This window comes from Orcinus orca, chromosome 6 (assembly GCF_937001465.1).
Source record: "Orcinus orca chromosome 6, mOrcOrc1.1, whole genome shotgun sequence".
Lineage (NCBI taxonomy): Eukaryota > Metazoa > Chordata > Mammalia > Artiodactyla > Delphinidae > Orcinus > Orcinus orca.
Window position 1 is genome coordinate 65645740 of NC_064564.1, and position 17777 is coordinate 65663516.

Here is a 17777-nt window from a genome sequence, read left to right on the forward strand (position 1 = left end):
TCCAAAGATGATTTTAAACAGCTTGCAGAGATGCACACAACGTAAGACAAATTAAATTTAAAAAAAAAGAAAGGAAAAGGTTAGAGGTTAGTCCTACACATGCATTAGAGTGGACATGAATATGGCATTAATCTTCAGAGGCTCATGCAGAGAGAGAAACACGTGCTTTAATGAGTCACAGTATCATGAGATTAAAACCAAGCAGGGTGACTGCTGCTGATGCTCTCTCCATTGTTCAATCTCGACAGCCCTTTCATTCATTCAACAAATATTTATTGAGTGCCTACTATGTGCCAGGCACTGTTCTTCATGCTGGAGATATTGCAGTCAACCAAAAATCCCTTCTCTCATGAAGCTTTCAATCTATATCCTTGAAATATATATATACTTCCTCCATAGTCAGAAATTTAAATAAAGTAAACAAGGCAGATGAGAAGGAAACGTAGGTATAAAATATTTGTGTGTATATGGCTGAAGGTAATACTAAATAAGGTGGCCAGGGAAGTGCTCACAGTAAACATGCAGAGGAGGTTCAAGGGGCTCTTTCTTGTCATCCCCCTTAAGACAGAGCGATGGCTTCACCCCAAGAGTACGTTGGGAACAGCAATTCCGTGGAAGGACCATGGTACTGGTCTGGCCTAGCAGATTCGGCATCAACCCAGCGAGACTGACCATACAACTCACCTGGAGAGTTCATTTAACAAGCAGATTCCTGAAGGTTTCAATCAATTGGCAACTGGTGGAGAGGAAGTGTCCATGTGGAAGAGCCCAGAATCACAGGCCACATGTCCCCTCCTCACCCCTTACCAAGCCGTGTCTCCGCAGGGCACAGGGGCCAGAATCCTCCCTGGTGATTCGTACCAGCCCAGTTTGCGAAACACTGGTTTAGTTAAGAACAGATGATCTGCATATCTTTTTTTTTTTTTTAACATCTTTATTGGGGTATAATTGCTTTACAACGGTGTGTTAGTTTCTGCTTTATAACAAAGTGAATCAGTTATACATATACATATGTTCCCATGTCTCTTCCCTCTTGTGTCTCCCTCCCTCCCACCCTCCCTATCCCACCCCTCCAGGCGGTCACAAAGCACCGAGCTGATCTCCCTGTGCTATGCGGCTGCTTCCCACTAGCTATCTATCTTACGTTTGGTAGTGTATATATGTCCATGCCTCTCTCTCGCTTTGTCACAGCAATCAGAGAAGAAAAGGAAATAAAAGGAATCCAAATCGGAAAAGAAGAAGTAAAGCTGTCACTGTTTGCAGATGACATGATACTATACATAGAGAATCCTAAAGATGCTACCAGAAAACTACTAGAGCTAATCAATGAATTTGGTAAAGTAGCAGGATACAAAATTAATGCACAGAAATCTCTGGCATTCCTATACACTAATGATGAAAAATCTGAAAGTGAACTCAAGAAAACACTCCCATTTACCATTGCAACAAAAAGAATAAAATATCTAGGAATAAACCTACCTAAGGAGATCTGCACGTCTTTAATGAAGTAGTTCAGCAACCTGTGTTGTGCTGTCTCCCAATCAAACCATACAAACAGTTCTCACACAGAATGTACATGGAATCACCCGAGGAGCTTTCAAAATACTGATCCTGACATGCAGATCAATGGAACAGAATTGAGAGTCAAGAAATAAGCCCACACACTTGTGGTCAACTCATTTTCAAAAAGGTGCCAAGATAATTTAAAGAGGAAAGAATAATCTCAACAAATGGTGCTTCACATGCAAAAGAATGAAGCTGGACCCTTTACTCACATCACACACAAAAATTAACTCAAAACGGATCAAAGACCTACATGGAAGAGCTAAAGCTATGAAACTCAAAGAAGAAAACACAGGAGTAAATCTTCATGATCTTGGGTTAAGCAATGATTTCTTAGATACAGCATCAAAAGCAGAGTGATAAAAGAAAAAATGGATTAACTGAACTTCATCAAAATTAAAATCTTTTCTGGACACTATCAAGAAAGTGGAAAGACAACCCCCAGAATGGTAGAAAATATTTGCAAATCATTTATCTGATAAGGGTCTGGTATCTGGAACATATAAAGAACGCATACAACTCGATAATAAAAAAACCAAATAACCTAATTTTAAAATAAGCAAAGGATCTGAATAGACATTTCTCTAAAGACGATATGCACATAGCAATAACCACATGAAAAGATACTCAACATCATTAGTTACTAGGGAAACACAAATCAAAACCAACAGAAAGGCTATGATCAAAAAAAAAAGATAATAACAAAAGTGTGGGTGAGGAGAAATTGGAACCCTCAAACACTGCTGGTAGAAATGTAAAATGGTACCACCACTGTGGAAAACAGTCTGGCAATTCCTCAAAATGTTACACAAGGAGTTAGTTACCACATGATCCAGCAATTCCACCCTAAGGTATATACACAAGAAAAATGAAAACATACATCCACACAAAAACTTGTACATAAATGTTCATAAGAGCATTATTCGTAACAGTCAAAAAGTACAAACAACTCAAATGGCCATCAATTGATGAATGGATAAACAAAAGATGGTTTATCTGTACAATGGAATATGATTCAGCCATAAAAAGGAATGAAGTACTAATACATGCTACAATATGGATGGACCCTGAAAACATTCTGCTAAGTGAAACAAGCCAGTCACAAAGAACCACATATTGTTTGAGTCTATATGAGTTGGACAGAACAGGCAAATCTATTATAGCGACAGAAAGCAGATTAGGGGTTGCCTAGGGCTGGGGGCAGTGAGAGGAATCAGGAACACCTGTGAATGGGCAAAAGGGTTTCCTTCCGGGGTGGTGGAAATGTTCTAAAATTAGACTGTGGTTACATTTACACAACTTTGTGAATACACTAAAAACCCACTGAATTGTACACTTTAAATAGGTAAACTGTGTGGTATGTGAATTATATCTCAATAAAGTTGTTTAAAATAACTATTTTATTTGTGAAGTTAAAAAAAAAAGAACTGATACATGGCTCCTGTCCTCACACAGTATATACCAAACTAAGTATAAAGCCTACTGCAACGCATTTTCCACCCTCTCCTGTCCCTTCATCCTAGTTAATCTAGTCAAAGGAGGAAAAAGCAAAAGGGGAAAAGAAAGTCTGAACAATTCCGCAACCTGTCTGCCTGAGATGGGCTAAGAGATGGAACAGTAACTAGCCTGGACAGTAGGAGTCCCGGTGATGGCTGCATGCTCACAGAAAAATTCCTCACTTCTTTGCTCTCTCTTCCACCTTGGATTGTGCTACTTCATCTCCATCTTTAAAATAACGTCCCATTTGCCACCTATTCTACGAAGCCTTCTCTAGCCAGTAACCCCTCTGGGTTTCCATAGCATTCTTGGCTCTGCTTATGGAGTCTAATGAAATGCTCATGTGTAAGTGTCTCACAATTGCCCTGGCCCCGCTCTTGGTAAATTATATAAGCACCTCCAGGGCAATGACCTTAACCCATTACACCTGCTAGGCACTATATATAAGGCACTCAGGAAAGGGGCACCCAACAGAATGTGGAGGTTAGGGTTTAGGGATACTTTTTTTTTTTTTTTTTTTGCGGTACGCGGGCCTCTCACTGCTGTGGCCTCTCCCGTTGCGGAGCACAGGCTCCAGACGTGCAGGCTCAGCAGCCACGGCTCACGGGCCTAGCCGCTCCACAGCATGTGGGATCTTCCCAGACCGGGGCACGAACCCGTGTCCCCTGCATCGGCAGGCGGACTCTCAACCACTGCGCCACCAGGGAAGCCCCAGGGATACTTCTGAGAAACGACTTCAACATTCTTAGCAATTAAGGGAAGTCAATTCTTCCCCTGCTGGCTTTCTCATTTTACTAACCAATTGAAATTTTCAGGTTTTTGCTCTGTCCCAGCCTCACAACCTCCCTAACCCTGCCCTAGGAAAGAAAGAAAACAAACACATCAAAAAAAACCATAGATAAACAGTCCACATCTGTGGGCATAGCTTCCGGCTGGCAGCAACGCAGAAAAAGCCAGCCATCTCACCCACTTGTCTGCATTCTAAGGAGGAAACAGCCTGTTCTCTCTCGCTGCTGCTTCGGTTCTAATACAGGCCCGAGGCACGCTCTGCTTCCAGAGCCTCCCCAGCCTACTTCATACTTCACCCTGAATCGTTCAACTGTGCTGGAAAAACCAGACACCTTCCCCAGCTGGCAGAATTCCTAAGAGGCCGCAGCCTGCCTCTGATCTCTTGGAGAAGGAGGGGAGAAACACAGGCTTGAGTGTGCAGGTCTGCATAGTTGCAGCTTTGGGGTATTTGTAGCCTTTGGAATCGTTAGAAAAAGCAAAGTCAGTTCCACTTTTTACATAATGTTCTGCCAACCCTTCAGCCTGTCTGAGGAAGACTGTGTAAGGACTGAGTTAAGGTACATTTCATGATGCCCTCCACCACCAGCCCCATTCTCCCTAAGTCTCCTGTGGCTGGGATAGCGTAAAGCAACCATGCTCAGAAGCTGAGAAATAACCTCAGGCGATATGAAATACTAACAGTATCCTTAAGAAAATGAAAACCAAACAGAATAAACTCACCCACATCTATATGCAGTTGAACAAAGTCAGGTCCAGGGCCGGTCCGTGTCCTTTTCCACAGCCCCACGCGGCACCGCTCCCCTTTCTTTCTCTTCCAAACACCATACAGTAGACCCACACTTTCTAGATACAGGTCCCCAGCCACAGAGCCAGGCAGAAGAGGCACCCCCGGGACACCGAGGGCAGCTCTGCTCCTCTACAGATAATCCCTGCAACAGTGTGACTGGAAGATTCTCAGACTAACCCTTTTAGGCAACTGGGACTCCTGACTTAAGAGAAGTATCCTTAGTGAGCTTTCTTCCCCCAGAACAAAGTGATTTATATCTTTTAAAAAATGAAAAAACAAAAAACCACCAACCACCTACTTTTCCTGAACACCTCCAGTCCATCTGACAAGCAGGTTTCAGAGAATCCTGGAGCACAGAGGTAATTCTTCCTGTGTATTTTCCAAGAGTGGGTTGTTCCCACCACCATTGTTGGTCAACAGGTGAAGGCCACTGGGCTCACAGTCATCTGCCCATTGGATCCCAACTGCCTGGAACTTGCCAGGTTGCCCGGCCCTGCCCCTTAAAATACAGGCCCTCATACCAGGTCCCCCTCTGAAGCCTGCTAGAGCATGGTGGTGACGGGGATCACGACGCGCTCTCTCTGGCGGCTCTACAACAACAAACCATGATAGCGGGCCCCGCCTCCTGCTCCACCAAGCCACCTGGACACTGGGGTCACCTACTCCTCAGATCTAAGGAGTTGCTCTGCAAATTGAGGGGATGGAAGATCTGGGGGTGGGAAGAGAATCTGCTCAACAGGGCTCCCTGTAGTCACAACACGGCATCTTTTAAATATATCGGTGGTACTTTTTCTGCCGAAGAGCTGTTTTCCCAAAGACCAGCTGACCTCTGCTCCAGGAATGAAGTTATTAAACTCCGTTATAAAGGCAGCAGGAAACAGAGAGCCAGGCTGGCTGCACTCTCAGGAGACATGGATACCAGGCCAAGTTCAGCCAAGAACTCATTATGAGCAGGTGACTGACCTCTCTGTCATCTGAAAAGTAAGGATATCACTTGTTTTACCGTATGCCAAATGTGTCCTGAGGCTCAAAGAGCATAATAAAGGAGACTGGGCTTTGCAGCATTTAAACCATTTCCCAGATGTAAGGTGGCGTGTGCTGTGCTTGCTCCCAGAGAGGAGTTGGGAAACTGAACCCAAAGAGCAACATCTCATTGATCTTCACATCACTGTGCTACACACTGGGTGAGCCAACTACCCCGATCAGTCCGCGTTTGACAAGGACCCTGGGCTCTCGCTCCCCAGCACGTCACAAAAGTGAAAAGAGGTCATTTATTAAAACTAGAATAAAACAAAGTGACGTAGTTTATTTTAGACTTCCAATGAAAGACAGAAGGAGATCATTTTATGACAATTTGAAACGAGGATTCTGAAAAGATACAGCAGGGCACCCTGGGCTCAGGCAGGGAGGTGCCTGGAGTCCAATAACATGTGTGAAATCCCAGCTTTTACTAAACAGCACAGTGGGTCAGGGAAGCGTGCACTCTGGATGAGACGTCAGAGTCCGAACCCCAGGTGCTGACTGTGTGACCCTGGGCACACGACTTGACCACTCTGTGTCTCAATCCGCTGACCAGTAAAATGGAGTGTACCTGCCTTCACAACTTTACCACCCTTGTGGGGTTATCACGAAACCTGAAAGAGTTCGTGTTTGTAAAGTACGTAAAACAACATCTGGCCCACAGCGAACACTGTTAAGTGTTGTTAAATAAACATCCACTTACAGAATTCTCAGGAACAGTAAATAAGATGTGTGTCGTTTGTTTAGTAATGTAACTGCAGGAAGTTAGTCATAAATTTAAAAATTAGTGGATACAGGGACTTCCCCGGTGGCACAGTGATTAAGAATCCGCCTGCCAATGCAGGGGACACAGGTTCAAGCCCTGGTCCGGGAAGATCCCACATGCCGTGGGGCAACTAAGCCCGTGTGCCACAACTACTGAGCCTGCACTCTAGAGCCCGCGAGCCACAACTACTGAAGCCTGTGGGCCTAGAGCCTGTGCTCCACAACAAGAGAAGCCACCGCAATGAGAAGCCCACGCGCTGCGACAAAGACTAGCCCCTGCTCGCTGCAGCTAGAGAAAGCCCGCGTGCAGCTACGAAGACCCAACACAGCCAAAAATTTTAAAAAACGATAAATAAATAAAAATTTTAAAAATCTTTAAGAAAAATAAAAATTAGTGGATACAGATTTAGATAGATGAGCAGACGATTTACAGCCGACTTCAGGCCTGAGGTTACCCAAAGCAAGTTTACCAGGCCTCCTGGTGTTCAAAGTGAACTTCACAGGAGACTGGATGTCCGTGTGCGCCCAGCACTGATGGAGCTCTGCCAGGCACACTGCGCTGCTGGCAGAGCTAAGTGCCCGACTGCATTTAAGCCTCGCTCCACCTTCACAAGCCCATGACTTCAGGACCATTCACTTTCTCTGTGGATGAAACTGAGGCTCGGAGATGCCAAAGACCTTGTCCATGGTCTCCCAGTGCTGCAAGGTAGAGCCAGAACTGAAATCCAGATAGGCTGGACTCCAACACCTGTGCACTGGCAGAACGCAGAAAGTTCCGGTCACCGCAATCTCTGATCATAAACAATTTCTGAAAGTGCTAATTAAGACACTCGTTGATATATACTCCTACTTTCAAATAAAGTATACATCATCCTTAAACTGTAAAATTAAGCTTTTTCAGGGGAAAGTAGAACCACCATCACTACCTGTAAACCACCTAAAACTCCGTAAATTGAAAAGAAACAGATTCTCCACATACCAGCATGTTATCCAATACTATTTTATTCTACTGAAAAAAAACCTCTCTGGCCTTCCCAAAGAATTTCACACATATAGACTTACTTTCTCAAGTAACACAGAAAACCATTACCAGCCACGTCCTGCAGTAAAACAGAGAGAAGAGGAAAGGGGAAAAACAGAAAGACCCTTATTTTCCAGAAAGGGTTTGAAAGCAGCACTGCTAGAAAACACTATCCTGCTTAATCCCAGTGCTCTGTAAATAGACATTTAAAAAGCTATTTATACAAATCAAAACATGCAAACTGCCAGAAAAAATACATTTCTTTAAACCAAGGAGGGTCTTGTTTCTGGTTTTCTTTAGAAATCTGAGGTTACAGAAAGCAGATTTTTATGATTTTAATTGCACATAAAAATACGTGTGATATTATGGTCTCCAAAGCTCTTGAATCCAACTAGGATAAGCTGTTCCCTCACCATGATCATCCTGACGGTGGATTCTGTCCTTTTACCCTTAACTGTACGCAAACGCAGGATGATAATTTTGCCTGCCCTGGAGCACGCCTATTTCTTCCCGCCTTTGCCCTTCATCTCTTTGGGCTTCTAGAGCTTTCCACAATGATTAAAGGCAAGAAGGGTCCCAAATAGATACAGCTTTCAAAAAGAAACTCCCTCCTCCTCCCTTGCGCTAGCTTACTGAAAGAAGGGAGGCTGCCCTTTCCAAGCCCCTGGCCGCCCCTCTTGCAGGAAGCCCTGGGGGGGCAGGTAATCCAGAGGAAGACTGTCCTGCAAGTCCCAGCCCCAGGGCTCAAAACACAAAATTTTGTAATTTGTCCCACTCCTGTAAAGCTCCATTCAGAGCAGACCACTTTGTTTTCCCAGGAGATGTGTAATTTTAGGCAAGGTTTCTGGAAGACAAGACACTGCAATTAATGTTTGGTAAGGGGGTGTGTCAAGGACACAGGAACTTTTAAAAATGTCCAGTCACATCTTGATGGTCTCCACAGAGTTTGCTGACTTAAAAAGATTATACAAGGCCCTGTAGCCAAACTGAAAAAAAATCTCTAAAAGCAAAAAAAAAAAAAAAAAAGTGTCAAGGAAAAATAAAAATATACATTCCATTTTTCACATAATGTTCTGCCAAACCCCATGCCCCACGACCACACACATTTCTAGACACCGCCTCATGCTGCCCGAGCAGCCAGGCCTTCTGCTGCCCTGAAGCCAAGGCTGGGAAAGCAGCAGCCATGAGACCAGCTAAGAGGGTGAAGGGTACTGTGGCGGCCACACGGCTGTCAGCCACTTGCAGCAAACTCGCTGGGAAGCCAATCTCTACACTTAAGGTGCTGTGCACCCAGCCCTCACCTCCTCTCCAAGTGCCTTAACTACAAAGTCTCTCTGGGCAATGTTGATTCCTGATGTCAGCATGCCACTTAGGATTACTCAATTTCAGGTTTCCTGTCCTGTGAAATACTTTACACAAGTTATCGGGAGATAGTGTGGTCCTCACCAGTTTCCTGCTTTCAGTCTTCCCGCAACGCTAACAACGTATTCTTTTCCATTTCCTTGTTCCAAAAAGCCTTCCACCACCAACTTACAGGAAAAAAAAAAAAAAAAAAGCCTCCAAAAGGATCTCCTGGTCTCTACACTCCCAGCTCCCGGGTCCAATGGTACACTGCCCCCTCTACAGTGCCCGCCCCTTTCTCAATGTGATGGCACCACCATTCTTCAGTTATCACAGTACTGTACCTTTCAGATATACAGCATCGGTACCATGATAACCGAAAAAGGACAGTTCAGTCTCATATCTACCTGAATATTTCCTCGAACCCAAGGCCCATTCCCCCCGCCAGCTTCCCACCCACAGGTGGCCACAGAATGATCTTCAAGTATATAGACACATGTACAGAGATGTCAGTGCTCAAACAGGCTGTTTCACAGCAACCTCACTGACTATCAACAGGAGTGCTTCTTTCACTGTGCTGTTTAGAATTCAAGTCTTCTGAGGACCTGCTCTTTTTTGGAGAATGCCTGCTTTAATACCCCAACAGTCAACCTCTGATAACATCTCATGGCCTCAAACTCACCTCTGCATTTCCCTCCTAGTCCAGTGGTGTTACTATGGACTTTGCCTCTTGGAAAAAAAGGCAGTCCTTTTTGCTAAAGCTAGGAAAAAGAGGGATTTTTAAAAACTAACAATAAAACCCAAGCTATAACAGAAGCAGGAGTTTACCTCCAAAATGGAAACAATATCTAAAGCACAGACAGAACTGTCTAGTATAGATCACGCAGTTTTAATGACACAGAAATGACAGATGGGAAGGAAGAAACTGCAGGAAAGAAAGGAAAGCAAAATCCTTGTTAAACGCCAGATGAAAGCGACAACCTCCAGCGCATTTAAGGATCAGCATAATCAGGTGGGAACAGGATAGTGCTCATCATTTTGTTCGACTGGAGGATTAAACTGGACAGCATAAGGGGGCTGAAAGAAAACAACTCACGTGTAGGGAGAGAGTGGTCCGAGAAGGACTTTGGAAACATCCTGCTGTCCAAGGGTCATGAGTAACAGAGCCAGGCTTTGGTTGGTCGAGTCCACACATCCACCCTGTAAACACAAACACTTTAAGGATTAATCATTGTACCAAACCAGATAATGGGAAACCAACAAAACAGAGGGAAAAAAAAAAAAACAGACACAGATGCCCAGAGTATCAGAACCACAGAAGAGCAGACGGCAAAATTCAAGCAATAATAAAACAGAATAAGTGTCTTTTAAAGAGTTATCCTCATATCAAGTAACTGTAGGGGGTTAAACTAACAGTTAATCAAAACAATTGTAAGAGCTGAGACTATCAGAATGAATAGACATTTAAGTTTACCGAGGTATATCTAGTGAAAAATGAAACTTTGCCTTTGTAATTAAAGCCATAGCAGGACATAAAAGCAAAAAAGCATAATCATTTACAGGCAATGCATAATTACCAAGGGTTAAGTGAATGACATTTCTACTTATTTAATCTGTCATAGAACACCACAGCTAATCTGACATGAGAGGACCCTTCCCTTTCAAGGGTCTTACCTACAACACATTCGATGACATTCAGAAACTGCCTGCCATGTCACTTTAGATCCCCCTCTTTAACCCTTCCTGTGTGCCTTAGAACTGGAGAACTGTTCAGACCAGATCCCTCCATTCTTATTATTTATGCATTATGTTCCCCCATTCTCCCTGTTCTTCCAAATCAATAAGCAGGACAAAATTCTCTTCAAAAACTTTCTCCTGAAGTACAACTGCTTTGGTTGCCTTTCTTCTTTCATTCTCGAATTTTTCAGCCACTTCAGCCATTTTGCTTCTGCTTGATGCAGGCATTACTGCTGCTTCCATTTGTGCCTTGAAGAATGTCTTTATTTCAGATCATCCTCTCTGGGATAACTTTATTTACAACAACTTAAATTTACACTGTACATACTGAAAGCAGGATGACCTTGCATGTCTACATACTTTGCATATTTCACAACAAGAAATCCAGTTTCTAACCATGGCACATCACTGTTCAAGGCTAGACTCTCCCAGACTTGGAATGGGATAAGTGGTCACCCGCTGCTGCTTACGTGGGTACACCTCTCTCCTTTTTTAATGCACGTAGGGTAGGGAATAAATTGATTCTCAGGTACAGACGCTCATTCTCTGCTGTTAGACTTCATTGAGGACAATGGAGTAGGAAAATCAGAAGTGGATCCTACTGCCAGCCTTTATGAAACCTACTGCTCTTCCTCATCTACCTGAGTTAATAAAGGACAATTTTTATCTCATTTAGCAAATTTTAGGACGAGAGGAGTTCCAGCACATATAGTTCCATGTAAACGGAAAACCTGACCCATGGAGAATAAAAGAATATATAACAAAATATATTAATATAAGAAGATTTAACAAAACTATTTGTTTTACAGAACTTGTTCCTTTTCATAAGACTGCCTAAAATTAAACTGTTCTCTTCAGTCTCCGCTTCCTAGCACTATGTTGCTATTCTGCTATTCTCAATTGATTTTTTTTTTTTTTTTTTTTTTTTTTTTTTTTTTTTTGCAGTATGCGGGCCTCTCACTGTTGTGGCCTCTCCCGTTGCGGAGCACAGGCTCCGGACGCGCAGGCTCAGCGGCCATGGCTCACGGGCCCAGCCGCTCTGCGGCATGTGGGTTCCTCCCGGACCGGGGCACGAACCCGTGTCCCCTGCATCAGCAGGCGGACTCTCAACCACTGTGCCACCAGGGAAGCCCTCAATTGATTTTTATTATGTACTGAACCAAGATTTTACTGCAGTAAATATATTAGGGTCTGTGTACAGGATACAACAGAGGAAGTGGTGGGGCCGCCTGGACAGCAGGACACAAGCCTTGTGCAAAGCAGCTTCAATCTCATTACAAAGACAAAATATGAGCAGGAACCAGTAACAAGTGAAGGTGAAGACTAAGTTACGCGGCAGCTGGGGGCTGTGGGCACCGGGACTGCCAAGGTGGTGCGAGAGGGGTTGTCACTCCCCTGGCACCAGAGGGAGGCTTTGGGGAGGTGGGGACTTGAGCTGGCCCTGGAGCGATGAGCAGGGTTTGGAGAGGGAGGAAGAGCAGGAGGAAGGGGGAGATACAACCCAGGGCCGGCAAGGACCAGCCAGGAGGCCAGCCTGAGAGTGGCTGTCTGCTCTTTGCGGAGAAGTATGCGGAACTGCAGGGATAAGATGGAGTAGGCAGACTGAGGTGGGGCTTTTCTAACTGGGCCATGGGTTTTGACTCTATCCTGGGGAAGTGAGAAGCTGGTGAAGGTCTCCGAGCACAGGAGTACCAAGCTCAGATCGCAGCTTTAGGGGGAGATTTAGGCTGAAGAGGATGCTGGAGAGGGTATGGAAAGGATTTCCCCTCTGCAAGTAGGGAGAGCCAGTACCTATATCGGGGGAGGGGGGAACAGAAGGGAGGAGGGTGGGAGATGGGGGCAGTGAGAAGGATAGGAAAGGGCAGTTCCAGAAAGCCTGGGACAGAATCAAGAGGGCTTGGTAACTGATGAGACAAAAATGGAACAAGAGGAATTAGATCAGAGGATTAAAACTCTGGCATAAATAAACGGTACCAAAGGGGATGGATTTTTATTACTTATTTAAACCATGTCACATCACAGACTTACAAAGAATTATAAAAACTGCATGCATTTTCATCCTTTTAGAAATTAAAGATCACAGACACACACAAAAGAAGTTTTCTTAATGACTTAAAACAAAAAACTCAGTCCAGCCACTACTGAACGGTTTAAAGCAGAACTTAACTAGAGTAAAGAAAAAGTAAACTAAAATAACCTAATCCAGATTGCATGTTTTCGCTCTTGGGGACTGGTGGACTGTGCTTTCACCCTGAGGCTTTTACTCTGCCATTTACGGAGATACAAAACCCATATTCCAGCTGTGTCCGGGGGCTCCCACTGGGCTATCCTGTAATAGGATATACATCCAAATCCCCCAGGTCCACTGGAAAGAGAGGGATGTGTCCCCACAGTCAGAGAGAAGGCCTGCCGGCCACCCCAGGACCAAGGCAGGGAAACCTGCATGAGTCAATAGCAGCTGAGGGACCCACATGTGTCTCCAGCAGTCTTTCTTCACAAATATCTAGATGACAAACTTCCTGAACTGAGTAACTGGCACGGCAACCTCTTGGTCATTTACTCCATTTACTCCCAAATTTTAGTTACTATCCATCTTTCAAAAATCACTAAATTTAGCATCAAACATTGGAAAGACTTTGCATTGGAAAAGCTGAGGCCAGATCTTGACTGCTCAAGAATTATTAGAACATATTTCCTCGCTCAGAGGGATTTCTTGTGATAGACTATTTCCTCCCTCCACTATTTCCTAGCTGAATGGTGAGTAGAGGGAATGAGGTCTCTCTACTGAGGACACAGTTATAGGTCCTTTGTCTTCCATTTAATTAGATAGACACTAAATAAGCTGGAAATTTTAATGAACTTTGAAACAGTTCATTCCTACTTGCTCCACCTTGTGACCAATGAGATATTTTCAAAAATGCTGACTTTGATCAGGGGAGTAGACTGTGGCAATAAGCTGTTTTCCTTAGTGAGGCCTGTGCAGGGATCAATACCCATGACCCAGGCATCACCTTGCCACACTGATTAATAAATTACAGTGGCAAAAGGAAGAATTAAAGAACAAAATCACCACTGTACCAGCCTTACTGATTTTATTTCACTGGGCTCACGTGTGATTTTTGTGACTTTAAACAGAGCAAAACTTCCTAGAAGACTTCAGGAAAGAACCACAGAGATGTTTAATAACTGAGAATAAATACACAGATAGTACAGAGATGAAAGGCTCTTCAGCTCTTCAGCTGGAGAAAAAAGACAATTTACAAACACTCTACACCATCCAATAGCGAATCACCCAGAGTACAGTCAGCCCTCCACATCCACAGTTTCAACCAACCACAGACTGATTTTCAATTTCAGATGACTGACTCAGCGGATACAGAACCTGTGGATACTGGGGGTGGGAGGGGGGGACGGGGGGCGGTGGGGGAGTAATGAAACACAGACTTGAGCATCCAGGGATTTTGGTACCCACTGGGGGGAGGAGGGGTCCTGGAACCAATCACCTGTGGACACCAAGAGATGAGTGTATAGTTCTTGCTAGTGCTCAGTTTAAGAATGTGGGCCCCAGTGTGCCTCCACAGCAGAGGACTGAACATCCCTGGAGCCTGTCCTGGATTCTGCATGTCAAGGAAAAGGTTTCACCTTCCTGAGGTGCAGACTAACAGAAATCTTGGAGACAGGTTTGTGACGCTCCTCTAACCAAGTATACGGGATCTTAAAGAATGAATTTTCAGGCAGCTTATTTCTCCTGCCATCATCTTTCCTTCTCTTCCAATTTCCTCCTTGCTTATTTTGGGTCGCCTCAGCTGTCCCTGGGAAACAGAGTAAAGTGTGTGTGTACATATGTGCATGTTGCTCTTATGGATCAACAGAGAAAAAGGATTGTAGCAACTGAGGGGACAGGCTTGGCCAGACTGGTCTACGCCGTGTCCCACCAGTAGGACAGCAGAAGCAAAATGGTAATCAGTGCAGTCTTGTCCTCAGCATCATGTCATCTTTTCTTTGTCCCCTCTTCCCAAGCCCCTACTGTGCTCTGACACAGGCTGGCCTTCCCTAGACACTCTTCTATGTGCTCCCAAGCACCCTACAAAATCGAGCCTGTTGACACTGTTTTCTATCTGAATTAAACGTCACACACAAATCCAGGTTTCCAGCTTCTCTTGAAAAATCTGAAAAGAATGAGCCCCCATCCCCCTATGGCAACAACACGGGGCTGAGAGAAGGTCCCTGCTTTGCTCCAGGGGATGTGTGCTCTTCAATTGGCCAATCACTGCCTAACCTGCTTCATTTTTCACCTTCTCTCTCCTGTATGACTCTGTTCCAGTTCTCTGCCCTCCCGATCATTAAAACTTACCTGCCAGGACTTCCCTGGTGGTGCAGTGGTTAAGAATCCGCCTGCCAATGCAGGGGACACGGGTTCGATCCCTGGTCCGGGAAGATCCCACATGCCGCGGAGCAACTAAGCCTGTGCGCCACAACTACTGAGCCTGCGCTCTGGCGTCCACGAGCCACAACTACTGAAGCCCATGCACCTAGAGCCTGTGCTCCGCAACAAGAGAAGCCACGGCAATGAGAAGGCTGGGCACGGCAACGAAGAGCAGCCCCCGCTCGCCGCAACTAGAGAAAGCCCGCGTGCAGCAACGAAGACCCAACGCGGCCAAACATTTAAAATAAATAAATTTATATATTAAAAAAAACTTACCTGCCATATGTAACAAACCAGTGGGGCTGGGCCTCTGCTCACTGACTAGTTTAGCCAATCCATTAAGCTAGTTAATGCTAAACTGTCTAAAGGGTAGGAAGAGGCTAACTCCTTGACTGAAGCCCTTAAAAGAGGAAGAAAGTTGCTAACGAATAAAAGTGACAGACAAAGAACTGCTTCCTGATGGCTCCTCTCCCGGACCTGCAGAAGCAGAGGACATACCCTATGGATTTCTTCGAGGAGCAGCTTGGCACAGTTCCTGCCGAGGTCCTCGGGAAGCACCGCTGCCCCCTGGCCCTGGTGGTTGGAGACAAGTTCAGCGCTGAGGAAGGTGCCATTGGTGGTCTCAGCGACCAGCCACAGTCCAAAGCCCGGAGACCTGGGGATTCAAAGGCACAGACACTGAGTAGCACACGAAGTGGGGTTCACATTCACCAGTAAAAAGAGAAGACAAACATCTTTTTGATGGCATTCTGTCTGGTCACATCAGGTCTTATTAGAGTCCCTCCCAGCTCACACTGGACATATACATGACACAGTGAGGGCACACACGTGACAGAACCAAAGGTGATGCAAATTTTGCATTGCTTTTCTTTTCAGCCCTCCCTTCCCCTAGCTCTCCCTTACCTTTCCCCACTCACCACATTGTAAAACATCCTGCTGTGAGAGTTTGTAACAGTCAACATATAGAGGCCCTAGTTTCTGAGGTAGGGGCTCGACACTATTCTGCAGAGTAAATAATACCATCCCCACCTTACAACTGAGGAAATGGACAAATCAAGCGACCTGCACCAAGTCCATACAGCTAGAAAGAGACTGAGATGCCCTTCAAACACAGATCTTCCAGACTCCAAAGCCCTCGCAAGTTCTCCACCACGGCACTCGCTCAGCCCTCAGTCACAACCAGCCCAGAAGTACAAGCAGCCTGGAGACCATCTGATTATAGCTCTCCTTGAGAGACAGCAGGCTGTTCCCCCGTGATGAGAAATACCACACGAGGAGAAAGGGCCTAGAGAAGGCACACTTTTATGTTTTTGTCCCCAAGGGACATCTCTAACTCAGAATTCACTTAATATGATCAACAAGCCAGCACCATGCTCTCGCCTGTGTGTTTCAACCACCAACAGCCAGACCTTAACACCTCTCCAGGACCACAAATGACTCACGTACGTGTACATCCAACAAACATTTGGGGGAAAGCTTCCACAGACCCGGGAACTGGGGCGCCATGGTAAGCACAGGAGTCCCTGCTCTCAGGAGGCTTAGTGACAACCAGTTGGGTGCAAAACAAAATCAGTCCACAAACAATAAAAACAAGCATCTGTCCACAAAATTTCCAGATTTGACACCCCACGTCTACCTTGCGCGGTGCCTCTTAAACACACACAGCTGACCCTTGAACAACACGGGTCTGAACGGCACAGGTCCACTTATAGACTTTTTTCACTAAATACGTTCTACAGCACTGCGTGATCCTAAGTTGGTTGAATCCGAGGATGTGGAGGGTCAACGGCATTAAGTCCCACGCAGGCCTCTGACTGCGGGGAAGGTCAGCACGCCTAACCCTAGCGTTGTTCCAGGGTCGACTGTACCTACTTTCCAGCAGTACACTCCACATGCAAGCACAATACAGCTTTAATAAAGCCTCCTTTAACACAATCCAACATACATATTCATGAAGCACTTTCTATGCATCTAGCACAAAACCAGCCAAAGTATTTGTTTCAGAAAAACGACGCATAAAATTTATGTTTCAAATGTACTATATATGAGCTCACAATAGGGAGGAACTATACTGGTCAGTCCTTAATTTCTTTTAAAAAAAAGTGATTGTCTATGTAGCCAAGGATTAATAACACCTGCCAAGGCAAGAAGGTGCAGTGAGAATGCCGGTTCCAGGGCACTCTGAGTCACACTTACAATCTAACACCGTACCACCAAGCATCATCATGGGACATTTAAAGCAGAATCTCAAGTTGCTGATGAGTCACTTGACCAGGAGGAGGGATTGGGCACCCAGCTCATCAGTAGAGGCTGTGGCATGCCAAAATAAAGAGGAGAAAATGCAGGGAGATAAGCCACCATCACTGCTCTAACCCACTTACACGCATTTCCTAAGAACTTCTAAACTTTTCCATGCATGTGAAATTTTTGAGGCGTGTGTACTTATTGCAATGAACTTCATATTTAATCAAGACCGTTCCATTTGATATTGTATTTGTTTTACAGAAAACAACACAATAACATATTAAGCTCTATGTACTATACACCAATCCCCACCCCGCCCACCAATATGAGGTATGTGTTTTATCAGGCCTATTTCAAGTTATGCTGACAATGTAGTTGATCACCAGTGACCTCACTGAAGATGCACATTGGTACAGTTTGCAAATGACAGCCTCCAAAACTTTCCAACTGGTGAGGGACTAGATTTTTCATGACTGAGAGATGACTGTGAGAATCAAAATGGGACCACACTGGACAAATGTGCACTGGACAAAGAGCTGGCACAGCCCACCGAAAATTGCTGGCCACCAAGGTTCCAAGCCATGGCC

The 17777-nt window shown here is 45.0% G+C and overlaps 1 protein-coding gene across 4 annotated transcripts in view; it reads right to left on the minus strand.

Moving 5' to 3' along the window:
* The window catches only part of LOC101275108 (tyrosine-protein kinase JAK2), a 375537-nt gene that overhangs the window by 289257 nt on the left and 68503 nt on the right, over positions 1-17777 (minus strand). For all 4 annotated transcript variants that reach the window (XM_049711311.1, XM_049711312.1, XM_049711310.1 and 1 more), the window contains 2 exons: positions 15445-15601; positions 9880-9983 (listed from right to left, as the gene is read on the minus strand). In XM_049711311.1, coding sequence (XP_049567268.1) covers positions 9880-9983; positions 15445-15601 — 261 coding nt within the window. The remainder of the gene's footprint in view (positions 1-9879; positions 9984-15444; positions 15602-17777) is intronic.